Raw genomic sequence first — 27,001 nt, 5'->3', positions numbered from 1 at the left:
AATTTCAAATTTGTGTCAGTTTGTTGATGGGTTGCCTTTCTAAAGTGAATTAAGGTGTTATGTTTGTGGTGTGTGAGGGTCTGTCCGTGTGTTATTAAATCTGCTTATAGTTTTGAAGCTTAGAAGGTTTCCTCTCTGAATAGCCGTAAGCCCTGAGTGTCGTGACATAATTGGTGCTTTTATTTTGCAATAGATGGTGCATGCTGTGGAAATACAGGATATTAGAGGGAATAGACATGCAATGTTTAAAAAAGCCTGATTTTTTTTTTACATCTTCTGTATAGATCAAACACACCCAAGCTCTCAACAGGAAGTGGGCAGAAGACAATGAAGTACAGAATTGTATGGCCTGTGGAAAAGGCTTTTCGGTGACAGTAAGAAGGGTAGGTGTGTTCTACTCTGTGGCTATGGTGTTTTTCTATTTTTATTGTTTCCAAACTCTTGGATTGGATACAGCCTTCAGAAAATGGCCTGAATCGTACTGTGATTCTCAAGATATCTCAGAATGCAGTTATTGTTTAAAGTGCCTTAACATATTAAAAATAATGTCTGTGGAGCTTGCTTTATTCATGATTCTTTTTCCATTTTAGCAGCATCAATTTATAAATAGAGTTAAAATGCTTCAATTCCCAAAGCAAGCAGGCAAAATTACTGTTGTAAGCATATTTACAGAAAATATATTTATAACTGATCTGAACTAGATTTATGGATATATATATATATATATATATATATCCATATATCCATATGGATATATAGATTTATGGGTATAAAAAGAATGTAATTTGGTTGAAATTAGATATGTGTGAAAATATGAGGCATCACTATGATCTGGTGCTTTGTGACTATGCATTTGTAAACATGGAGCAGAAGAAACAACTGGATGTGTTTTAGGTCTGGAGTCAGACCTTGCTTGAAAAACTGCTGTGGTCAGCTAAGATGTTATCATCAATTGGCAGGGTCTGCCATTCATCCAGAGATGAGCACCCCTCCAACAAGTGGCTTGGCAATGAAGTAGATGAGGGACATTTGTGAGGTTCATTTTTGCAGAGCTTCCTGATATAGTCTTAGGTGACTCCCCCTGGCCTGCACTATTTTGGTGATGTTCTTTGGGTAGTCTTTGAACAGAGACTGCTGGATCCTTTGATTCAAGGATACTTCTCAATGTGAAAGCAGGTAATTACGTGTAAGAAGATGGTATTTCATGTGACCAGAACAAGCTCAAGAGAACAAATTCAAGAGTAGGATGAACTATTTTCTATTTTCTGAAACTGAGATATTCTCTTGACTCAGTGAAGCACTTCTGAATGTTTTAATCATATACCCTTTAGAAAGGATTTACTGAAATTACCTTCTCTCTGCTACGTAACTGCCAATTAAAAATTAAGAGTAATTTTTGAAACATGGGCGTTGACTTGACATGATAGTGGTCTCTATTAGTGATCGCTGCCACTGATATTCAACATGCATGTTTCTTCTCTTTTGCAGCATCACTGTAGACAGTGTGGAAATATCTTTTGTGCTGAGTGCTCAGCAAAGAATGCCTTAACTCCTTCTTCCAAGAAGCCTGTCCGAGTCTGCGACACTTGCTTTAATGACTTGCAAGGATAACTGGCTATTGTGAGTGACAAAGAAATGTTACACTAAAATTTACTATTTCTGTTGATGCACTTCATTCAGCACTCAGACTACTATTCAGTTTGGACAATGATTGTAACACTTGGCAAAATCTAGTATATTTTAAAATGTTTATTGATACCAAGCAAAACTATTGTATTTTTTCGTGAGACATGGGCTCAGATCATTCATAGCTTACTGACATTCATCATGGAAAGAGCTTTTATGTCTAGATTAGAAATATCCAGTTATTTGTAAATAAAGTTTAAACAGAGGAGTAACAATGTATTTTTTTATCTTTTATTTTTTTGTTCAAGAGAAACAGCATTTATGTGATATTGGAATTTATTCTTGTTTCCTTCAAAGAAAAAGGAAGATGCAAAAACTTGTGAGGATTTTATGTATCAAATGTTGCTGTAAAATCATAACTAATTGTTGCATTTGTTTGTGTATCTGATGGTCTTTATAACCCCCTGTGATTTGGTTTTTTTTTTTTTTCTATCTCTCTGGTTCTTGTTTTTCTTTCTGAAGTTTGAACTCCACAATGAGGGTAATGGCTGGACTCAACTTCAACTCAGTTTATTTGCCCACTTGTATTATCAGCACCCAAGTCCTTATCTAATACAGCACTTGGGTGCTGGAACACCTTTACACGTGCTCTATGGCATAGTTGGTGCGTGAGTGCATCTGTCTTTCTGAGAGAGTTATGTGTGAACAAGTGATGAGACAAAGTTTATCTGGCATTGTAGCAATATTATATTATGCATTACAGTATTTCATCCCATAGTGATTGATTTCACTTTTACAAATTTGGTTGACACATTCTAATATTCAAGAAACTCTTACATCATGTTTTTTTTGCATTAAAAAGCAAACAAACAATGCTGGTAGAAGCCTGTAGCACATCTCTGCCCCTGCCCATACCCTGAAAGCATTGAGAGATCACTGCTGTTCTAAGGGACATCCAGACCTTCCAAGCCAGGCATCCAACTGAGAAAAATTATTTTTTGAGACAGCTGTAGTTTTTCTGGCCTTTTCTTCTGTCCCTTCCTCAGCTTTTGGTGGAAGAAGTTGAACTCCTGTAACATCTAACAAACCTCACTTTTCCATTACTCCATCTGACCCCCATTACCAGGGGCTCTGAAGTGTTATGTTAGTTGTGTGATTTAGTCTGCTTAGAATGGAAAACTGGCTTTGTGATAAGCCAAATAGTTCTAACAAAGAGGCAAATATGTATGACAATAAATATTTATTCATGCTTTCTGTACTGGGAACAGAAGTTTCTTATGCAGTTCGTGTAGGCTCCATACTTCTTTTTTGTTGTGATTTTGTTTGTACCTCTTCATTTTTGCTTGCCTGTCTCTAATTTTTCCTTCCTTTGTGTCTGGTATTTCAAAACCCTTAAGATTATATTTTCTAAGCAGGGGTTATGCCTTCCAATATTTAGGAATTTTTTTTTTGTCTTAAATACCCTAATAAATTCTCTACCCCTCAAATGCTTCAGTATCTTACCAATTTTTGCCAGCTGTTCAGAGAACAAAGTTGGGTCCTGAATTCCTCTCCTTCTTTTCTGAGGCAAGGAATCAAATTCTGTCACAATGATGGTAGCTTAGTCATCATTAGGAAGATTTGTTTGCTTTTATCTAGTTACAGCTCTATATGTGAATGAAGAAGTGTCTTCTTTATAAAAAATGTCTTGATTAACTGTCAAGTGAGGAAACTTCGTCCTTCTACTCCAGAAGTAATGATCTATATGTTTCATATCCTCTTTCACCTTACCCAGCAAGTTCTACATTTGCACTGTCAAGGAGTTTTGTTAAAATTCAGTTCTTATTTCCCAGAAGCCAGCTGAATGATGTGACTTGTTCTTGTCATAGTAAAAGGGTTTGGGTTGCAACTGTGGTTCATACAAAACACTGACCTGCTTTTCTGGTTTGGACTTGAGTTGCTTGCTCAAAAAAGAAAAACAAACTGCTGCAACAATTCCATATGAACAGATCCTCTAGACTCCCTGTTTCTCCTCATCAGTATAACTGTTTGGCATAAGAATCTTTTGAATAGAAAATATGAACAGAATCTCTGCCTCTGGGAATTTTTTTTCTATTTATTTGTTTACTGAGAGAAACAAAAAAATTTGCTTTATAGTCTTTCTTTGTCTGGCTTCAGAAATGTGGGAAAAGTAGAGATGTGATGGTTGTGCTCCAGCCGAGCTGCATTCTGCCCTTTTGTGTAACACACAAGAGCCTTGTGCTGTTCTTTGAGTGAAGGACAGCCACGCAGAACAGGAGGGATTTTGAGCAGGAAGGGAGAAACTTCCCACAGCTGCCTAAGATTAAAACACATGAGGCAGAGGAAGATGGGGATCTTTCAGTGGAACTTGGAAAGTGGTTAGAAGGTTCAGTTGTGTTTAGGCATTTTGCTTTTGATTAGGAACATATGAAAGCTCAGGAGTGACTTCTGCAGTGGTAGAAGCTCTGGAAGGAAGCTCTAGAAGCTCTCTTAATTCAGCCTTTTGGGATGTCATTGTATAAAGACAAGCAGAGTGACCTTTCTCAGCAGGCTGCTGAAGCAGTGCGGTTGGTTGACTGCACATCACACCTTGAAGTGGAGCTCTTCAGCTTTAGGGGCAAAACCAGCTTGATTTTTGAAAGTTGCTTTTTGCTGCCTAGTTTATATAAGCAGCTTTTAGAGGAGATGGAAATGCTTTTTGAATGCACATTTGTAGAAAGAAGGATTGTTAAAATCTGGAGGAGCAGTGGGGTAGAAACTTTCATATTTGAGCTTTGATTCTGCAGCAATAGATCATGATTTCTACAGCTTTTCACTGTGAAAAGTGAATTTATGACTCCATGGCTGAGTCTCATGCTTCTTGTTTTGTACTTGTAACTCTTAGGGCTGGTCTGTATTTGTTGACAAGTTGATGGTAGACTGACTTTATAATACTTGGCTTCACTGCCAGGTTGGAATCTGTGTTCAAGCTCAAGAAAATATCCCATAATAAGGGAAACTGGAAGGTGAAAAGCTGTGTATTTACAAATATGCTTGCATAATCTGTTTTGATGGGCATGTTTCAGTAGGAATGTGGGCTTTTTGTTCCACTGCCTTCTAAGTAACTGGAAAACCAAGTAAAAAGTAAAAAGCCTGGTGACTATTACCACAGTAAAAAAAGGATTCCAGGCAAAACAGTTTAATTCACTGATTTTTCAGACTGCAGACACAGGAACAGAGGGGAAAAATAATAAAATGGCAGAAGAGACGGACTCTTGGAACTGGAGAATGCATAGTTATGTGTTTTTACAGCTTCTAGCAATAGGCAGAATGCTCTGATTCCCTGAGGAGTGGCCATTTTAGAGGAAGAGGTGAAAATGATGGCAAAACCAGCACTCAAACCAGTAGGTTTGTGGGATCCTCAAGCAGCTTTTGATTGCTACTCATTACTGTGGCATCAGGAATAGGACAGTGGGCTTTGTTCTTGAAACTGTGCCATCTGCAGGATACTTCATCCACATTCAGAATTGCTGCAGGAGCAGAATGTGAGAGACCAGCTGCTTCATGGGCAGAGATAAGCTACAGAAGGTTTTGTACATGTGTAAAGGATGGTCTTACTAAGGGTGGGGAGAAGTTCTTTTGACTTCCTGGAGACACCACCTCTTTCCCAGTCAAAGACTCACAGTCCCTTGGATTTTTGCCCCACAAATGCCAAATCCTGCTGTTCCACTCTGGCCTCATGTCAGCAGTACATCATACTGGAGACAGGTAGCATTGCAGAGGTCAGTGGCAGGCTTTTGATCTTAGCTGTCTCTCCTTCACTGTTATTTATTTCTTCTCCCCACGTACTCCCTAATGTAATCTTCCTCCTTCTGCAAATGTTGAATGAAAAGGATAAAAGTAATGAGTCACAGTAAGAAAAGTTGCTGTCTGGAGATGAAGAGACAAAAGGAATTTTCGGCTGCAGCTTCCAACAGAGGCAAGAGGTTTAGAGGGATCTCAGTTTTCAGCTGGCTTCACTCTCTGGCACAAATGTCCACGACTGTAGGGTGAAATGTGGGTTTTTGCCTCTGTTTTTGGAAGGTGTCAAGTAACCAAGTTGCCATGGAGTGTGGAGCACAAGGTACACAGGAACAATGAGTAACTACTTTTGTTGGCTTTGGGACCATTAGGGTTGTTTGTGAACCCTCACTAGAAAAGCTTTCTTATTAGTGAAGCAAGAAGGGATTTGGGAGCAGAAGCATGGAGTAAGTAACCTCTGTGTGTTTGTATAACATGAGCCAGAAAAATTGAGCTTCTCATGCTAGATGTAAGAGAAATGACATTCATAAAGGAACCTGAAAAACTCAACTGCTTTTCTGGATTAAGTGTCAGTTCACCATGGAGTGGAAACAAATGCTTGTTGCAAAACTTAAAAATCTTATGGCCAGTACTCTGTGATAGACAGAAAAATATTGGACCTGAAGTTCAAATAGATTCTAAACTATGCCAAGAAGAATGATATCATGATTTGAGTATGTAGAAACTGATAAACTACTCTTCCAGGTACCACCTCTCCTGCTCTCATATTCTCAGAAAACTAGGAAACAACACTGTCATTTGCACTGTGCACTTTTTGCTGTCTAAGAGAATCTATAGTAAGTGGAATGGCATCATGTGCATTGCATGTGTTAGCTGTAGTCATTGGACAGCATTGGTTTATAATCAGCTGGATTTTTCACTGTATACATTTGGCCCTAAGGAGAACTGCAGTCACAGTTCCTTTTACCAAAAACACATCATCTGAGAGCACATATAACAAAAACCTTGTTAGTCACACACGTGTCTTTGTAGAACTTAATTTTAAGATTATAAAATGAGAAAAGAAAGAATTTTACATATTTGCAAGGATCTTGCCAGTTGTCTGTTTCTTTGGTTTTGAAGTCTTGACCTCAGCATCCATTTTAGAATGAGTTTAAAACTATTGTCCAACATAGGCACTCCAAAAGGACTAATTGATGTACTTTTCAAAACCAGCTATAATTGCATGTAAGTCCTGCCATTGAAATTTGGTTTTGTGGTATTTTTTCTGTTTCTTTTTAAATGGACACTGAATAAAAAAGTTTGCATGTTTAGAGAGAATATTAGATACCACTTAGGTTCCCAATAATGAAGAGTGTAGGTACTAGGTTATGTAATAAACTCTGCATATTGTTTGTAGCTCCCCACATACTACACACTCACTATGCAGTGGATAGAGAAGTGTCTGTGCATTTAAAGACTGATGAAGCCCTGCTACCCCTTTGGATCAATGTTGTATGAAAGCAGGAGCATGGAAGGCATATTTTCCAATTTTCCTTCCCCCTGTGATGGAAACTTAAAACTAAAACCAAATTTGTCTGTATTTTGTGCTTTTTTTTTTTGGGTAAAGAGGGCTGGGAAAGGATGTTCATTGTTAAATGTCAACATGTCAGTACTGGCAGGTCCAGGCCACTGCTGTTGGCTTCATGGCAAAGTCCTCCATTGTACCACGCTGGAGCTTGATTCCTGGCACAAAAGGGATGTTTGAAAGAGCATCTCGCTGGGTTAGCAAATACCAGAACTTTTTATAGTAATATGTCCAAAATGCTGCTTGTATAGAAATAGTCACTTTTGTAAGAAAAGAAAAAAAGTTACAAAAAAAGTCGCAGCCCCCCATTTGATGCCATCACACAAGATTTAATTTAAGCTACCTCTCAATGTGAAATTCAAACATTAGGTAAGTTTAATAAGGTTTTCTCACGGTCATGTTATGTAAAAGTTATAGTGAATGCCAAAATTGCAAAAGTTTATCACCAAAAAGGAAAATAGTTGTTTTTTTTTTTTAAGTGTGTATTTGAAATAATCCAACAGTTTCAAGTTATTGTGAACTCTCTTAAATTCTTTTAACTTCTGTAGCTTCAACCTTGCAAACTAGCTGCTGGACAGGAAATAAATTAATAATAAATTAACATCCACAAGCTTTCATACTTAAGGTCTGCTGGGTAAAACCAATTTTGTATGGAGCTTTGTTGTTTGGTTACAGATAGCCTCAGTCACCAAATGTACCATTCACTCGGTCGTGGTTTTTTCCTTCAGTACTCAAGATGTGAACTTGATGAATGGTGTTCTGTAATGGATGCGTGCCACAAATTACATGGTCTCATTTGCCTCTTTTCTGACTTTTAATGATCAGTTTATTATTGCAGATGTGAATATTGTTCATATGGCTTAATTTCTGTATAATTGTATAAAATATAAATGGAAAAAAATATAAGTTTTTACTTGATATTTAGAAGTAATGTATTATAAAAGACTTATGTTGCAGTTTTACTTACAGAGTACTGTACTTCTAAACTGGATCATACCATCTTGGTAGGTGTAGATAGATTTTTTGCATGAGTCTGTTTTGGTTTTATTTCTTTTTAATTGAAGTTTTATTCTCTTAAGTTCTGCTTTCAGTGTTTGTGTTTACTACTTGTGATCATGTAGTTGTGCCTTACATTGTGAAAGAATTTAGTCCAGTGTGCACTGTAATTCTTAAACTCTTATCTGGAAGGTGGATGTGGATTTGAATGGGAAGGTGACACCATGCATCAACGGGTTCTGTATAAACTATGATGAATTGTTGCTGAAATGTCATTTTTGTTTTCTAATATGTTAAAGGAATGACTATTAATGATAATAAAAAAATTAGACCTTTCTAATAGACCAGGTTATATCATTCAAAACTACCTTGCTCTATTTCAGACAGCAAAGCTACATTGAAATGGTGGATATATAGTTTTACAACTATAGATGTACTGTTCTTGTAGATGAACTGGTCTTACATGCATGTAAGAGCAAGCTGAATGTTCCAGTTTCTTAGAGTTGCAGGGAGCTGCAGCAAAGGCTTTGACATTCCTGAGAACACAGTAATAATGACTGTTTTTCAAATCTGTTCTTTTCACAGGTTAAATTCAGAGTAGTCTTTTCATTCCCAATAGCTGTGCAAGGCTGCTGAGTATCCCACATTTGGTGGAAGTCCTTCTGTCACTGGCTGTGTTCTGACATCACAGTCGATGCAGCTGGACAATTGGCATAACTGGAAAACTCAAAAAGTGGCACTTGTTTTATTTTTTAGACCAATAAAGGTCTCACTTGTGAAATGGAAAGCTCTTTCAGGGTGGAACTGTGTTGCAGAGAGAAGCCAGATGGTTAATGTGGGAGATCAGTCCTGAGCCACTAATGAATTATGGAGGCATAACCAAACAACGCATGTTTAGCTATTTAAGCAGGGGCTCTGTGTGGATATGGAGAAAGATGGACATGAGAGGTCTCCTCTGAAATTGGGTTTGAATTGGGAAGTAAATTTCTCCCTCGACTCCTTCCTGAGGTATGTTTCCCTTGACACCACAGAAGAGCCTGTTGAGCTTGCATCTCCAGGCAGACAAGCCTGTGTGTAAATACTGCCTTCCCCTGGGCTCTCCTCCTTGGAGACATGCTGGCCAGGAATGACTGCTTGTCTGGTAAATGAGTAGACCTGGCTAAAGGTTGTTTTGTTAAAAAGTATCCAAAGTGAAATACCCTCTCCCTTCTGCCAGCACATAAAGCACACACCTTAGTCTGTCAGGTGTGGCTCCTCTGGGCTTGATGTACCTTTGTCCTGTCAGCACTGGTTTCAGGATGCTGTGAGGTTCTGGTTAGCCTTTGGTGTGATGCAGTGTGCAGCTGAGCATGGGATCAGGAGATGGAGCACAGCTGTGTCAGCCAAGTTGTAGCAAGGCATTGGCAGCTTGTGTGATGCCCTGGTGCAGATCTGTCTGCACTCTGCTCTGCCCTCCTGCTTCACACATCCCCCCCTTGGCATGGAACCTGATGGCTGTTCCTTTCCCAGGAAGGAAAAACTTGCCCTTGATAGACACAGGGAAGAGCAGGAATTTGTGTATCACAGTGGCCAGGCTGTATCTGGAGAGCACTGGACCAGGTAAGTGCATACATATGTATACATATATCCACACACTCAGTATTAGTGCAAAAAACATCTTGGGATATTATAGGTTACTGGGTAGAGACACATAAATATCAGAAGCTATGGCTACACAATTCTAATTTAATGAAATTTATTAAAACAGTTTGAATGATGCAATAACCCTTCTAAACTTCTCTGGTGAATGCGTTGTCCTTACCAACATAGGGGTTTTTTCCCTGTTATGCTTTCTAGGAAATGACAAGCTCTATTAAAACTTCCTTGGGTGCCAGGAACCTTCCCTAGGTGAAGCAAGGAGAATCCAGGAGTGATACATTTGTTGCATGGCTCATTCCCCTCCTCCAATTTATTCCTACATGGTGTGGTCTATGCACCATACTTTTGTCATGTCAGAAATTTGTTAGCTTCAGAGACCTAAGGCATTGTATTTATATTATAAAATAACTATATTATCACCACAATAATCTTCCACTGGCTCTATCAGTGCAATGCTGACATTATTAAATTTCAGAGGATTCAACAGGGAAGCAGAAGGCAGTTCTTTTCTTGGTTTCATGTTTTGTGGTGTAATTGGAGATTGCTGTTTCTATCTGTGACATCCATGCTTTCTGTAACAAGAAAAAGTATTTGTAAACCAAGACAACCTAAAAATTTTCCAGTAAGTTAGATGCATAAACATCCAGAGCCTTTAGTTTTATTTAGCCTCTCTTCAGGCTTGTGCTCATAACTGCTGAAGGAAACATGAATTATCCCACACCGAGACTCTCCCAGTTGTTCAGGCCACTACATGCTGCTGGAATCTGTGACTGAGGCCAGGAATTTCCAGCCAATGTTTCCATTTTTGGTCGGAAGTTAGGATTTTAATGCTCTGTTTGTAATGGTGAAGTTTGTTACAGGCTATTTCACCCCTTTCTTGTGATGTTTATTCATCAGCTTAATGCTGTCCCTGCAGTTGGGCTCCTCATTTTTTTGATTACGACAGCTCCCGTTCTATCAGCATCACAAGTTCTGTCCCCTCCAAGATCTGCCATGTGCTGCCAACTGAATTTCAGTTTCTGTTATCATGCTGACAGCATTCAGGTCTATGTTTGCTGTCATCCAGGTATGAGGACAGGGAGTGATGTAGAGATAATTTCAAATATGTAGATTCCTTCTCTCCAGATAGTCTGGTGACAGAAGTTGAGTTGTCTCTGAATTGCTATGATTAGACATTGGACTAACCCTAAGACGATTTATCCTTTATACTAAAACCTTTAAAGGGCCCTTTCAACCCAAACTATTCTGTGATTCTATGAGAAGATGGTAGCTCTGGTATGAAGGCAGTTTTGGAAAAGGAAGGTCGTATTTTAGTAACAGGAGAAAGTAATGACTTCTTGAGTGGATAGCTATTCCAAGTACCAGCCAGTGACTAGAAAACAGAAAGAATCCACTCAGTGTTTCTTTTAGAACAAGTCTACCACCATTTACTTGTAAGAATTAGTATTTGTGGTGTCATGGTTTGAGCCTGGCACAGAGCCAGTGCCCCCATGAAAATGCCCCACCCTGGTGTCTGCTGTGAGATGTGACCAGGAATAAGCAAAACAGGCTCCAACTTAAACATAAATAACACTTTATTACCTAAAACTACAGGAAAAAATAGGAAAGACTATAAGGAAAAGAGAAAAAAAAAAAATTGAAAACCTTACAAAAACCACTTTTCCTCCTCCCCACTCCCTGACTTTCCCAATCCAATACATTCTCTCAAAACAACTGCTCAGCCTTGGCCCCACACGTTAGTATACTCAAACTGCAGTTCATGAAGAGGAAACGGAGTCCTTCTTGTTCCATAGGCTTCTCGTGGAGACACACTGAGACCCTCGTGTGCTTCCCTGTCACTCCGGCACCGCCCGGAAAGTCCATTTGCCGTTTGTGACACGTTCCTTCCATGCTCAGTGCTCTCACCACCGAGACATGGCCAGAGCTGCTTTTAGGGTGGTCTTTCAAGGATGCCTTGTCTCACTCCAAAAAGGCACAGTCTCTGCTTTTGGGACAACTGTCCCCCCCATATATTTCCAACCCCCTGGGGCCGGGGGGTCCTCACAAATGAACCCTCCTGGTTTTGAGGCACTGCCTCCCCCTAAATGCAGTCTGTGTCACAGGAACAACTGAGTCCATGGCTACAAGAAAAGTCCAGCTAAAAGGCCACTCCAAATCATCTCTCCCCATCCAATCATCTCCACAATCTCCGGGCCAAAGTCTTATCTCATTTCATCTCTCATCTCCCTTCTTATTCAGCTTCGAGGAGGATTAGCATTTTCGCAAGGCCCCAATCATGCAAGAAAGGGTTAAAAGTTTTCAGTCTCTGTCTGTCCTGGGAGATGATACTCCCACACATGCTGCTGCTGCGGCCGGCCGGGCTCTCTCTCTCTCTCCCCTTTCTCCTCCTGGCGGGCTGCCATCACATTCGGTGCCGCCGGCTCTCTCTCTCTCTGGGGGGGGGGGGGGGGGGGGGGAAAGGGGCTGGCTGCCCGATATCTCTTGGGGCTCCCCCACCCTTCCATCCTCGAAGCCCCCTCTGTCCAGGCCCTGGCCCCAGGCCTCACCGCATGGCTGTCCCCTCCCCCGCCCAGCAGCAGCGGGCCGGGCGGGGGAGAGAGATCTGACCTCCTCGCCCGACGAGTCCCAAAAGGAAATGCCAGGGCAGTGCCCTGCTTTTAACCCCTGTGTATTCTCGGAGGTGTGTCCAAACCCCACTGGCTACACCAGGTGTCAGTATGAAACCCAAAACCTTCATTGGTTTGACCACAGCTTCCCAGAATTCTCACTCCTTCCGGGTCAACCCATGACAGTGGTGATCAAATTTCTGTGCATTAGCTATTAGAGAAGGAAATTCAACTTACACGAGAAAGCAAAATACTGTGAAGTGCCTGACACACTTTCAGATGTTATGCACACTGCTGTTACTAGTAATGTGACATGGTGTGAAAATGAGGGGTAAATTTATGTAACAGTGGAATTAATCATACCATCTGTTCAGTCTGAAATGGCAAAATGCATGTTTTGAATAGATGAGCATGAGACAGTTTTCTGATCTGAGTACTACTGCATGTGAGTTGGATGTAGGGAGGGTTGTTTTGGTGTTGACTGCTCTGGAGGGGCTGACCATCTTCTGTGACACAAGAAATGGATATTTATTTTTTTTTGCAATCAGAATTGATAATGTTTTTCAACAAGAATATGCCCTGCTAACCACCCTGATAGAAAACTGGAACATGTTCAGCAGCAAAAATTCTGTAACAAATATGTGAGCCAGTGCACTGGGGTGTTATTTTGTTTTGTTTTAGTTTTGGTCAAGTGTCACAACTGTAAGAGATTCTTATCACAGCATGACCACTTTTAGGTGGCCAACCTTCTTTAGGGAAAACATAGTTGGATAATTAGAGAAGAAAAAAAAGATGTGTTACCTACCTTGGCAGTCTCTGTCTGAGCTTGTAGCAAGAAGAGTGCTATGCACTGCCGATACCTGTTCTCATGCTGAATTAGAAAAGCATTTCGCAGGCTGAAGACTGTGGAAAAATGTAAAAAAGGCATATAAATGCACCTCATACAACTGTCAGTCCCAGTTTATATCCCATTGTTTATGATCAAAGAAATTATATATGTAAACACCTTTTTTTATTTCTAAAAGGGCAATTGCACCCTCATAGAGTGAGTTAATTTTGTTGTGTAGGAAGCTTTCTTATTTCAAAATGTAAATTCTACTTGCATTTTTTAAATTTTAATTGCTTCATCATTGTGCAGCTAAGGTGCTTTTGAGTCTACCTGAGGATCATTAAGAAATATTTCCCTTCAAAGTGGCCTAAATCATAACTGAAGTTAAAGAAAAACAAATATCAAAAATCAAAAATAGAAGTCTTATTTTATTTAAGTAAGTCTGTATGATGGCTGGTACATGGGGAAGTGGGTGGTGCTGTCTTTGGGTTCTTCTTGGGTGTGTGCCTGAGCTGGTGCTCCTGGGGATGCCCAGGCATAGAGCCTCTGTTCCCTGCCACACTTTTGTTCATGAGGGTGACTGTGAGCATCATATCGTGCATTTCTCTGCAAGGGGACAAAGTGACACCAATGTCACATATCTGGAATAAAGGGGGAGCTTAATCAGAAAGAATGTTGCTGCTTACAACCTTCAGAGCTGGGTTCCTGCTGGTGTATTTACATGTAAAGTTATATCTCTTGTCATAGTGTTTGCAGGTAGTTCTCCTTTAAGGGTACCTTCCTGGTGTTATGAACTCACCATTTTATCTTCTATTCCTTCACTAATGCATAGAAGGCTTTGGAAAAGAATTATCAGCCTGCTGCCAAAAGGATATTTGTAGGATATTGCAACATATATTTTTTTTCTAGTACTTGCATTGAGCTTTGTTTATTTTCAAAGTGATGTCAACCCTCAGCAAACTAACAGAAGCAAAAGTACTTGCTAGATCAAAAATCAGGATTTCATTTTTCATTAATGTGATGGATCATATGACCTTTCTGAGAACATGCTAACTAATCTTTTAGTGCCACCAGTAATAAAAGTCTCTTTGAGAGTGCAGATAAATTGGCAACATTCCCCAAGGTCACACATTCCAGACAATATTAAATATTTTTCTTTCTCCTGCAAGGGGATATTTTCTGTTGACATTGGAATGTTTGCTTGTTGTTTTACAAAGAATGGTGGGAATCCAAACTGCAATCTCCCTACAGTAATTTTTCTCACTGTTTTTATTGTACCTCACCCCAAGGGGTCCTGTCTTAGGATGGGCTTCCAAGATCTTATGAGACTGCAAGTGAGTAACAGAGACTGCCATGGCTACAGCTCTAGTAAAGCTGGTAAGAATATATGGGAGAGAAGTCAAGCAATGAGGCCAAGGGTGCAGGGAAGGGTCATAGCCAGTGGACAGAGCCTAGGCTGGAATGCCAAAGGCAGCTTTTTCTATTCTGATGATTGCAGCTGGATCACAGAGATAGAAAGACCCTGGTTAGGAATCTCTATGGGAAATGCTGGCTTGGAAAAAAAAATCCAGAAATATTATTTCCATCTCCATTATGGTTTTTATGGCCAATCTATTAGGCGCAAACTGGAGGGTGACTGCAGTGCCTTCTCCAGCACCCAAGGAGCTGTTGGCCTTGCATTTGCATTCAGCCTGGGCTTACATGGGATGTGGGGCTGCCCTCCCCTCCAGCCTGCAGGCAAGAGGTGGCTGGTACTTTTGCTCCATTTCTACTGGTTTGGTAGGGGAGCTAATTAGGCAGGCAGACAGTGCCTGGAACATGTTTTAAAAAAAGGTTATTATTCTTTGTGTTCATCCCCTTATCTTGTCTTTAGTAATTTGCCTTTTATTGCCTACCTTTATATCCTCTCAGCATTGATGCTGAATGCTAAATAGTCTGGGTGAATGTATTTCAAAGTTATCGTAAATTTTACAGACTCTAGGTTTATTTTCCTTATCTGTTGCTTTCTCACAGAGCACTGCAGCTCCCTAAGCTTTTCTTTTCGATCTTTAAGATTAGGACGACCCTGGAGCCCAGAGATTTGTATTTCTTTTCATTCTCTTTGATATAAGAGGCTTCTGTGATCTTGGCAGTGTTAGACTGAATCACTGAATCCTTAAGGCTGGAAAAGACCTCCAAAATCATTGAGTCCAACCTTTGACTGAACCATCATGTCAGCTAGACCACAGCCCTAAGTGCCACCTCCAGTCATTTCTTGAACACTTCCAGGGGGGCTGACTCCACCACCTCCCTGGGCAGCCTGTTCCAATCCTTAACCACCCATTCTGTGAAAATATTCTGGTGTCCATCCTGAACCTCTCCTGGTGCAGCTTAAGGCCATTTCCTTTTGTGCCATCGCTGCTTGCCTGGGAGTAGAGGCCATCTCCCACCTGGCTACAGCCTCTTTTCAGGTGGTTGTAGGGAGTGATGATATCACCCCTTTTCTCCACACTAAACATCCCCAGATTCCTCAGCCACTCCTTTTAGGACTTACTCTTGAGACCCTTCCCAAGTTTCACTTCTCTCTGGACACACTCAGGATGTTCAATGTACTTTTTGTAGAGAGTGGCCTGGAACTGGACACAGAATCTGAGCTGTGGTCTCACCAGTGCCGAGTACAGATCTCTTCCCTGGTCCTGCTGGTCACATTATTGTTCATACTGGCCAGGATGCCATTGGGCTGCTTGGCCACCTGGGCACACACTGGCTCATGTTCAGCTGGCTTCAACCAGCACCCCAGGTCCTTTTTCTCTGGGCTGCTTTCCAGCCCAGGCTCATAATGCTGCCTGGTGGTGTTGTGACTGAAGTGCAGCACACAGCACTTCACCTTACTGAATCTCCTGCACTTGGCCTCAGCCCATTGATGCAGCCTGTCTAGATCCCTCTGCAGAGCCGTCCTACCTCCCACTGGATCAACACTCCGACCCAAATTAATGCCATGTATGGCTTAAAGCTTCCCTCTCTCCCCTCATCCACATGTTTTAAGAAAGTGTTAAACAGGACCAGCACCAATACTGAGCCCTGGGGAGCATCACTAGTGACTAGCCACCAAGGGGATGTGGCATCATTCACCACCAGGGTGAGTTGTGTGGGAGCCTGCTGCATCACAGGCTCAGACCAAGGGGAGGCCTGATGGTGCATGCCTGCTCCCTGACCCAAAATCTGATTTTGGTGACTTCAGGAACCTTGTTTTGGCAGGGTAAGGCAGGTCACTCTCTGTGGCAGTCAGCCCTCCTTCACTCCACACTCAACGGCACAGCAACAGGGATTGGAGGAGTATTCCCCAGTGATGCATTTGGATGTCTGAGAGCGAGGAAGAATTGATGTGTGCGGGGTGATTTCCATCCTCTCAGGAGCTGGTGGAGATGTGAGTAGGAGCAGTAGCAGGAGCTAAATCTCCTCTCCAGCCTCCTTGAGAATGGCTGCTGTGTTATGTGGGAGGATATCTGGGAGAACAGTGTGGTGGTGCAGGTGAAAAATGCTGCAAAGCTAGTATGGGACTGAAAATGTTCTTGGGGTGAACTGAAAGATTTGGGGTTTGAGATACGCTGGGTTTGAGAGACCATGTTAGGACAGTTAGGACAAGGGAACACTTGGCTTGTGAGAAAGAAGTCATTGGAGTCTTGCTGCCTCCTTTGGGGTGAATGAATAGTATGTGACAGCCACTGGTGTGTGTGAGTCACTGCTGGCAGCAGGGGCTGCGGGCTGTGGAGTCTGAGGCAGCAGCTCATGCTTCCCAGCAGGAGCAGAGCTGTGAAGCCAGGCAGGGCTGAGGCACCAGTGTTTGCACTCCAGGCGTCTGGGGGTGGTTTGTGGGCAAACAGCAGCTTGTCCTTATGCTGCCACACACACAGTGCATTGACATGGTGTTTATGAAGGCATTCATAACAGACATGGTGTGCATGCAGGCACTTACCTGTAACTTGGATGGGTTCAACATTTTTCAGTATGAGTCTGTCTAGTGGGATGGGCTGGTCTAGGACTGTGCAAAATCCCCCCTCTCTTATGAAGGACTGCAGCTCAGGAGTGAGGGAAGGACAGACGGGGATTAAGCTGGTGTCGGAGCCTCCATATTTCTGGGAATAGAAATGAAGTTGGTTAGCAGGTTGTCTGCCATCTGCTCATGAGGTATAGGCACTAAACAACTCTAAATTATGTGCTTTCTCTTATCAGGGATACACAGAGATCTTATTTGCCTGAGGAATCTTGGAAAAACTGAGTGGTACCTGGAGCTCTCCTGCAAGGTCACACTTTGCATTAAAAAGCTAAAAAAGAAACACAATACAAGTCCACAAGCAGAAGACAGTCATAGGCATTCCAAAAGTATTTTCCCCCTTTCCCTCCTTATTTTAATAGCAGGTTTTTTTCTCCTTTCCTTGGGGGTAAGTTTCCTTATCTTTCCTCATGCATATGCACAGGACAGATTCCCTGGAGCTCCAGATGAGTTGCAGCCCTTCACAGAAGGTTCTCCAACACATGTCCGTGGGACAGCCCTCAAAGAGATTTGCCTAAGGGTACCAGGTCCCTTGAATTTCTGCTTCCCTCACCAACCTCGTTGCTAAGGGATGGTGCTGCGAATCTAAAACCTCTCACTGCATGCTTTCTTTATCTCCTTTCTCTCTAAAGCAGAACACCTGCTTCTTTAAAAAAAAAACCCAAAAACCTGGGAGATTATCACAGGTTCATTTAGCCTCAGTTTACATCAGTTGCATAAACTTAATTAGTTAAATGCACTCCTACACTGGAGCTTTAGGAATTTCATGTTGTCCAGTTCTTCTTTGGTGTCTAAATAGAGATATTTATCATCTATAGAACTCTATGGCATAATCATTCATCAAGAAACCTTTTCTTAAACTGAGTAATTATATTTCAATTTCAAACTTGGGGAAATCAAGGCAAAGAGAGGACAACAAGCAGTACAGCCAATCTTATATCATTTTTGCCTTTCCCTGTTTTTTCCTTTAAGTTTTTTTTTTTCTTCTTTCCAACAGTTCTGATATCTCTGGGATAAAAAATTCTCAGGTTTCAGGGACCATTATAAAAAGTCTTACATTCCTGAAACTTTTCTGAGCTTTAGGAATCCAACTCATCAGAACAACATCAGGAAGATATTAAGATCTTGTAATGTAAATTCTGCCAGTAATAGTGTTCCTGTACCATGCTGAGCCTAGAAGCAGGCTTTTGAATCAGTGTTATGGTTTGCTAGTCACATAAGGAAGTATCAGCTGTTCTTCATGCTGATTAGTCATCTTGTATTTTTATAATTAGATCAATCTTGCAAAGTACATTCAAAAGCCATCCAAAAGTTAAAAAAATGTAACAACTGCAACCATGTATATCTCTAGACATTATTACCTTTTTGTTACGTTTAATTTTGGTAATTAGTAGGAAATCATCAAATAAAAAGAGGTAGACATCAAGGAGCCTTGTGCTTTCTGAGAAGAAAAACAAAAAATCAGTTTTATGGTGTGATTATTTTAAGGAATTGCTACTTCAAAGATGAGGCACATCTATGAATCACTGCACCTTACAGAATGCTTTTAACAAAGAAGCCTTGCACTAAATCATAGTCTCAGTCATTTTGGCTACTAAATTTGTACCTTGTAGCAGCTACCTCATTCTGATATAACAATTCCTTGCTTGCCAGGAAAAAGGACAATAAACAATCATACAGACTATCATCCTATTGGCAGCTTGGCTGTATCTCAGTCTCTCTCTGATAAACTATGTGGTTGCTTTTACCTTCCTGCCCCTGCCCAAATGCTGTTGCAGAGGTTCATTCTAGATCTGCCATAACAATGTATAATTCTGTTAAGCTATCTCTGGACACCAGGAGATCAGGGACTTTACCTGCTAGCATCAGCTTCCCTTCATGAAGGAGAAGTCTGTTTGCTGAAGACAAAATATTTTCACTGCTGTTTTCTCTTAAGTTTTGCTTCAAACACTTGACCCAAAAAAAAGAGAGAGAGAAAGAGAATGGGGGGATCATGCATAATGGATGATGAACAGGGAAGCAACCAGCAGCTAAACAAGATGAGCATTTGTATGTTCTTACCTCAGGCTAAGTACATCACACAGCTGATAACTGAGCATGCCTGGGTTTCTTCAACAGTGCTATTGCTTAAATGTCTTTATGCTTTTGAAATGTTAAGCTGGGTTTTACTTTTCCAAATTGAGTTTAATGGTGTTTGCAGCCCTGTATGTGAACAGACATAATCCTTGAGGTGGGGCCCACTTGGTGATGTTACCATAGTGCTGCTTAAAATCTGTCTGGGTAGGTACGACAAAAATGTGCACACCCAGGTATGCTGTGTGATTTTTTGTAATGCGTTTTAAGTGTAAATGGGAAGTTCTTTGGCTCAGCTTGAGAAGTGAAAGAGGCAAATCATTTCTACTTTATTGAATGCTGGTAATACTTACATCTATCCCATTTCCTTCTGTCCCCTAAAAGCAAATATGGTAGAGTCCCCCTGGACTGTATCATTGCCCTCTCCTGGATGTTGAGAGCAACCCGTGCTGCCATCCAAGGCACTGTGGGTGTTCAGCTACAGCGCTTGCAGTGCCCAGGCTGCAGCTGCCCCTGTTAGAGCAGAGCCATCCCCACTAGCTAGAATACAGACAAACAGCCAGCTGTAGACCACACCAAGAAGACACAGACAGGAAACTAAACCCTCCTCTAGAAAAAAAACCAAACCCAAACCTCTTTTAAAATCTGCTTACCTCTGGAACAAAGAACCTTTTGTCACGATCCCAGACCTGAGGCCAAATTATGACCTCTTGCAGCTGCCTGAACTTCTGAAAGTTATCCAACCACTTGACTTTTCCTTCCAGATCCCCTGGAATGTGTGAAACACCAGTTACTCTCAGGGCCAGTCCTGCTTCTAGAAGATGCTGAATACCAATTTTCTCCTGTGAAAGCTGAAGTACCTCACATGTGAGGCCCCAGATGAAATCTTGATCTCATTGTAAAAAATGCCTAAACTCTACTTAGATCAGCAAGGACCCAATTTCAATTCATGCATTCAAAGATGCTTAAATTCACTGCTAAATGAAAAGATTGTGTTTACTAATCTGTCTGGGGAATGGGAAATCATATAAAACTCAATTAAACTGTAATCTTAAAAATGTCTTCAAAAAAAGTCCTGTCATCCTAAACTGTCTGGTATAGTGAAAGAAAAACATTTTTCATTATATAGAGCCTGATAAAAAGACTGTTGAAATTAATGAGAATTAATTTCAGAGGAAGTGTTGCCAGAAGTGATTGACGTGGAGGTCCCTCAGAATGTGAAAAATGGGGACTGTGTCTTTGCTGATTCAAAGCCATTATGGCCAAAGCTTTAATGGACCTGCAACTGAAATTTCAAGTCTTTGAGTGGAGTGATATTGCAGATGATGGTTTCAGATAATGGTTTTCACATACCTCCCCACCAGAAGGGGAGTGCTTGGACTACAACTGTTTATTATGTTACTGGTTCACTGATCAAAACTTGTCAGGTGTCTGTGAGTAAAGAGGGGTCACCCTTCTGTCTTTGGTTTCCTTCATCCAGAGGTGTCTAATTTCTGGAAGGACCTATTTATTCTGCCAGGAATACTCTCCAGACATCTCATGGTCTTTTGGGGCCACACCTAAAACGACCGTTCTTATATATGTTAAATATAGAAATATTGTATATTTTAAAAAATTCAGGAAAAAAATTAATATCTGGACCAGCCTCTTGTTTTATGCAATAAATAATAATCTGTAGCTGAGACAACTTCACACAGTAGGACCTGTCATTAGTGAAAGGTCATGGACATAATATTCCCCTTGTGAGAGAAAATTTATCCTATTAAGAATCAGCCCTAAAAAAATCCTCCTTAGACATAAATCCAACTGAAAGACTTCTTTGTTTGGGATCTTTCTTGATATGGTCCAATTTGAGATCTGCTTTTAATTTTTTGCCTGTCACTGCAGATGATTCTAAGAAAATAGAGGTGACTCACTGATTTGGGAGTCCTGTGACATTGCTCAGAGAGGCTTTGACAGCACAAGGTGGCCCAAATCATTCCCTACAGAATGAGGGTCAGGATTGTAGGAAGGTACACACATCCTTGCTGCTTTTCTGCAGAGACGCTTTACCAATTCACGCTTCAAAGGACAGGCACAAAAAAGACATGTAACTTTCTAATTTCTAACTGCATACTTGACTTCTAACCTTTGTTACTTACTTATAGACTTTTCCACCTTCTCTTTAAGTGACTGGATAAAACTTTTCTCTGTTTCATCAGTGCTTCTCTTCCAGATGTTGTTGAGGAGGAGGGGATACCGCGTCAGTCGATGCAGAGGAGCAACCAGCAGCTCTGGCAGATGCAACCTCTTGCACTGTTCATTTTGTTCACACCACTGCTGAAGACAAGGAAAATGTGCCTTAGGCTTCAGCTTCCTTCTGGCTAGGAGGTAGCTAACAGTTTTCTGCATCATTAGCTGATTGTAATGAGACAGGGACTAATGAAAGATGAGTTTCTCAGTAAGAACAAGGGCACTATAAAGTTTCTTGTCATAGTTTAACCCAGCAAGTGTCTAAACCACACAGCCACTCATTCAGTCTTCACTCCTTCCTGTGGGATGGGGAAGAGAAATGGGAAATAAAAAATAAAGTTTGTAGTTTGAGATAAAGGAAGTTTAATAGAATGGAAACAGAAGGGAAAAAAATAACAGAATATACAAATCAAGTGCTGCACAATGCTCACCACCCACTGGTCCATGCCCAGCCAGTCCCAGAGCAGAGGCCCCTCCAGCCAGTTTTCCCTCTAGTTTATGTACTGAGCATGACACCATATGGCATGGAATACCCCTTGGGTCACTTGGGGTCACCTGCTGTGGCTGTGTCCCCTCCCAACTTCTTGTGCCCACCAGAGTCCTTGCTGGTGGTGGTGAGAGACAGAAAAGTCCTTGATTTAATGCAAACTGCCTAGCAACAAGTAAGCATCAGTGTGTTATCAGGATGACTCTCATCTTAAACGCAAACCACAACATTACACCAGCTACTAGGAACAAAATTAACATTATCCCAGCCAAGCCAAGGACAGCTCTCCACAGGGGAAGTTGCATTGCCTCTCCAGATTCAGTTTCTGCATTGCTGCTTAGCATTCCAGATGCTGTGGCCATGCTGTCATATCCAGTAAGGCTCTTATTTATCTGCTGTTTTAATTTTCTCAGGTCTTCCTGAGGAAATTACCCTGAGTTAGGTTTGAAAGCCACCTTATATTTTGGGGTCACTGCTACTTGCCAGTGGGGAACATTTTTCCTGTATGTGAATGTATGGATTGTGAAACCTCAAGGCCCAAGCTGCAGAACTTGCCTGCCACAAAAAGATGTCCTTCCAGTTTTGGGCCGCCTGTGAGAAAAGCCCACTGCTTTAGGTTTCTCTTTCTAAACCTGTAATATTGAAGATTAATCTTAAGTATTTACAGGACACACTGGTCTGCTAGTGATGTCAGAAAGAGCAGAGCCTGAGATCCCCACCCCTGCACTGCTGGTGTCAGCAAAGACAAAACCTGTTGTAGCGCCGCAACTTGATAAAGAGTCCAGTGATTGCTCTTTCCAGCCTTAGAGGGAGGTAAATTCTCCCTTACAGATCTTTTGCCAAAGTAAGACATTTGAAATTGATTTTTGTGTTAGTTTTTTTTTTTCTTGTAACCATTTCACTTTGTTAAGGTGGAGGTGATTGAGTCAAGAGATTACGTGCAAAACACATGGAAGAGGCCAGTAGTTTGTATTTTCTGCCTGCAAAAAGGCAGCCCAGCTCTTCCCCCCTTATCTGTTCTAAATTACAGGTAGGGACCTTCACACATGCGGGTGAACATACACTCAGAAGGGTGACTTCCAATCAGTGATAGGCTCTGCAGTTCAAAAAAATCCATGTGAAATGCTGTCTACACAGTTTTGATTCTAATAAACATTCCTAGTTTGCTGTTAAAATCCTGTCATAAGGTAGGAAGGCTGAAGACAACAACAACATGAACAGCAGTAACAATAAAACCATCACTTTACCTTCAGGTAGATGCCAAAATCTTCTCTCTGTCTCAGCTTTTCCAAGTAGAAAACAGCAGAGGTATAATTAAGGCAATAAATCTGGTGTGTCTGACAGAGGTCACCCTGGAAAAACTGCAGAAAAGGTTTGGAAATTTATCAAGAAAGAAAAATGACAAAGGGAGAAACAGGAGTTTTGGTGTTGTAATGTGCATTTTATATGTGATTTCCCTGTACCTACGAAAATGGGAAAAGAGGGAATTAAAAAAGTAAAGGGCAGTTTAAACAGCAATAAAACTGTAAAGTAGTAAAAATGCCACAACAATGCTTTAGTAATGTATAGGAGTACAGTTTTAACAGATCTACAGAGGTGTGCACATTCTTAGACTTTGTTCTCATTAGAAATAAATGATGTGAAATTCATATGGAAGTTGAAAATGAAACCCACTATTTCTGAAACAGCTTTGATGACTTCGTGTAGCATGGCATCATATCTGAGCATGTTATTTCTAAATAACAAGATAGCCTCATTTACATTGGAGATGTTGAATGTCATGCATGATGAAATGCAGCTTTGTCTGGGATTTTGTCTGTCTACACAAACATTATCAATAAGAGCATCTGGAGTCAGAGCTCACAGGGGCAAGAAACCAAGCTCTAGCCTGAACGTGTCCATTAAAAACCTTAACACTAAGGTAGGGTCTTCTGGTATTTCCCAGAAGTTTTCTAATGGCCTCTACTGCTAGGGAAGGTTCTGTCAATCAATTGATTTTCTATCTTGACTAGTATTTCCAGCTTTACAGGCATTGGGAAGTTGAGCAGGAATTAGAGCTCCTGCAGACTGCTGTTCAGAGAAATGCCTTGTTTCCCACACAGACTGACCAAGAGGGTTGCAGGGTAGGTAGGGCTTGGCAGTGGCAGGACAGCTGTGGCTGCATCTCTCTCTTGCTTAACAGACACAGGCCAAAGTGTAATTTCAGTGTCCATGAGCTCTTAATTAAGCAATTATAAACACTTGTGGGTCTGGTCAGTGGAGTAAAGGAGGACTGGTGTGGGGTGGAAGGAGGCAGTGATGGGACTGGGGTCTAGTTTCAGGGAAACATCTTCCACAGGGTGGGAAGCTTGCCTCTGACAGTGGAAAAATCTCCTCAGAGTCTGGGCTGCTGTTCCCCAGGAAGGGAAAATCTTTCCACACTTGATTCCACATACAGAGCACCTTTCCATGACTGCTTCAAACATGCCAATGAATAGAAATATAAACATCCTTCTAATAGGAACAACCTGAGGCTGAGACCAAACTGCTGGTGACAGATGGCATGGGCTGGACAGACCTAATTGCTCTGGAGCTGTGGCATGTATGTGATATGTATGCCCTGATAAATGGTCTGTTGCTTGTGTTAAAAGCAAGAATACTTCTAATTATATTACCATTCTGAGTATGGGGTTGAAATCCATAGGAGAGTCTGACTTGCTGATGTGCTTCTTCACAGTTTCAAAAAATGTTTTCAGAAAACTGAGACTTATCTAAGTAAGGGGAAGAAAATAAAGATAAATTAGCATCAGTGATATGAAGTTAAGATTAAACAGCTTTATTTTCCATCCCTGGCCTCTCTAAATGCTCCAAGCTTAATGGGTGCCAATACCTATCTCTACCATTGCCAGAATTGTCTTCAGAAATATGTCCAGAATGCTTGAACTAGTCAGAAGCTAAGAAAAATCTATATAAAGACCCACTTATTTTGTGAAAATGCCTGATGACAGAAGCTTTGAAACAAGATTAGTTAGTCCATTAAATTTGTTTTAGGGTAGCAGCTGTATTTAACATGGATTGACATAAAAATGACAGTGGATGAATGGCATCTGCTGGAAAACAGTGATGGTGTGTGGCAGAGTTGTGACAGTTAAGGAAGCCTTCACAGTACATGAGGAAGACACCATCATGATTTTCATGATTTCAAATATGTGAGTTTTTGTAGTATTTTATAGATGCTTCCTTCACCTCCAACTGAATGAAATAAAATCATATTCCCCATAAGTTACTTTTACATGTTTATAGGGATTTCAAAATGCCTACCTTATCAGTCAGATGGGGCTGCAAGCCTGCTCTTAAGCCCACACCTTCATCCTGAGCACACAAGTTTCACTATTCACACAGTTCTCACACAAATTCATGACTGGGCTAAGCTGTTGGCCAAATGTTAGGCCAGACGGGCACCTCAATCTGCTGGGATACTGCTACAGGCTGTAGTAGCTGCAGACTGCTTTGTTTGGTGATTTATGGGGACAAGGATGCTTATAGGATGATGCTCATTCTTTAATTTTGACCTTTACAATTTTACAGCATTCATTTTTTCATGGATTCAGCCTGCTGTCAAGAGGATATGCATACTGTAAAAAAAAAGGCACTAAAGGCATTGAGAGCATTCTCCTATGTTTAATCATTTATTTAAAGTATGCATAACAGATGGTCATTTATTATCCTCATCAATAAGGAAAACAAAATTAGAAATTAAAGCAGGACATTTCTTTAAGATAATTCTCTCAAGACATGACCAAGCTCCAGCCAAGTTCAAAGCTAAGTGAAAAACAGTGATATATCCCACTCTCTTCCTTGAACAAGAACAAGGCAATCAACAGCCACACATCTGCTGAACTCTAGCAGTTATCTACATGTACAGTCTTAATCACAGTGAGCCAAAGGTGAAACCTGTCAGCTAAAAATCTTTTTCCTTGTATCTCCAAACCTACTGATTGGTCATTCAGCAGCTCACCAGGTGTGAGGTCTGTGACTGAGCAGCAGTACCTTGCTCACGTGTTTAAGTTCTGGCTAATTGTCCCTGCTTTGAAGACCTTTCCCAGTTTTCTTGTTTTGGCTAAAAAGAGAGAGATTCAGTACTAAGGCAAGGGAATTACATTAAGTGAAATAAATGGAACCCAGCAGCTGATTTAGGGCATGTGATTTGATTGCGAGTAGTTTTTCAATTAAGGCAGCTGCAGAGCTCTTTCCAAAGTTCTCGTTCCAGTGAAGGGTGAGGTGTCCTGTAAAAGGGCCCTCAAGCTAAGAAAAATTGGTTTGTTTCCAAAGAAATGTAAAAGCTATTTTTGACTTAGGGGTTTTTAACTTTCAGGAGCTGAAAATGGTCTCCCAGCAACTGGCCAAAAGCAGCAAAGAGCTGGAGCACATCACAGCCAAGCCCTGTGGCCTCCCTCTCCTGGACAGTGCAGAGTAAGTAGCACATGAACATGGGAGCGATCCTTACAAACCAAGGAAAGCCAAGGGAAACCTCAGCTGGAGAGAGGGGATCAGCATTTTGTTTTAACTTGCTCTTTTGGAGTGGCATAATAGACAGCAAAGTCTTTGTGCCCATCTGCTTGCAAAAGAGGCCTTGTTATGTAGTTATTTTGCCATGCTTTCTGTTTTGGTGTAGGGATTGGGTAGTTTCTCTTCATCCCTTTTAAAAGGTCGCTGCTTATGAGAATTAGTCTCAAACTTGTGTTTGCTTCAGGAACAACTGCCAAAAGAGCTCTCCCCCATGTTTAAAATGCCATGTATCTTTGGCTGGAGATACAAGAGGATGATTTGCACTGGTGGTATTTGACTCTCACTGGTATACCACATAGAAATGAGGAAAAGGTGGATTGTTTGAACGAAGTTCCAAATGTGAGCATTGAAACTAAATAGAAGATTTTGGTTTGTTGTATTCTTTTACTGGGCTGATTGATTTCTGATCTAAGTAACAGTTCTCTTTTTCTACTCACCTTGTTTAACTCCTCTAAGTTTGCAAAAAGTCTCCACAAATCCACATCCAAGAGAAATTCATTACTCTGGAGGTATTTTAGAGTGTTCATAAATATCTTTAAAATCAAAACAAATCCATGTTAATTACTGTTTGTGCCAATTCAATAAT

At 41.0% G+C, this 27,001-nt stretch overlaps 2 protein-coding genes across 3 annotated transcripts in view; one reads left to right on the top strand and one right to left on the bottom strand.

Annotated features, from left to right (window-relative positions):
* Window positions 1–8,303, top strand: part of EEA1 (early endosome antigen 1) — a 68,254-nt gene extending 59,951 nt beyond the window's left edge. For both annotated transcript variants that reach the window (XM_064702052.1, XM_064702051.1), the window contains 2 exons: window positions 285–383; window positions 1,489–8,303. In XM_064702052.1, coding sequence (XP_064558122.1) covers window positions 285–383; window positions 1,489–1,611 — 222 coding nt within the window. In that variant the 3' untranslated portion in view covers window positions 1,612–8,303. The remainder of the gene's footprint in view (window positions 1–284; window positions 384–1,488) is intronic.
* Window positions 8,304–9,691: 1,388 nt separating this feature from the next.
* The window catches only part of PLEKHG7 (pleckstrin homology and RhoGEF domain containing G7), a 30,676-nt gene continuing 13,366 nt past the window's right edge, over window positions 9,692–27,001 (bottom strand). The window contains exons 6-15 of the mRNA XM_064733580.1: window positions 26,853–26,948; window positions 24,522–24,617; window positions 23,115–23,228; window positions 21,290–21,464; window positions 19,802–19,917; window positions 18,932–19,025; window positions 18,437–18,516; window positions 16,998–17,157; window positions 13,019–13,116; window positions 9,692–10,179 (exon numbers count right to left, since the gene is read on the bottom strand). Coding sequence (XP_064589650.1) covers window positions 10,072–10,179; window positions 13,019–13,116; window positions 16,998–17,157; window positions 18,437–18,516; window positions 18,932–19,025; window positions 19,802–19,917; window positions 21,290–21,464; window positions 23,115–23,228; window positions 24,522–24,617; window positions 26,853–26,948 — 1,137 coding nt within the window. The 3' untranslated portion in view covers window positions 9,692–10,071. The remainder of the gene's footprint in view (window positions 10,180–13,018; window positions 13,117–16,997; window positions 17,158–18,436; window positions 18,517–18,931; window positions 19,026–19,801; window positions 19,918–21,289; window positions 21,465–23,114; window positions 23,229–24,521; window positions 24,618–26,852; window positions 26,949–27,001) is intronic.

Source organism: Zonotrichia leucophrys, chromosome 1A (assembly GCF_028769735.1).
Source record: "Zonotrichia leucophrys gambelii isolate GWCS_2022_RI chromosome 1A, RI_Zleu_2.0, whole genome shotgun sequence".
In the NCBI taxonomy this organism is placed as follows: domain Eukaryota; kingdom Metazoa; phylum Chordata; class Aves; order Passeriformes; family Passerellidae; genus Zonotrichia; species Zonotrichia leucophrys.
This window is presented reverse-complemented; position numbering and strand designations above follow the sequence as displayed.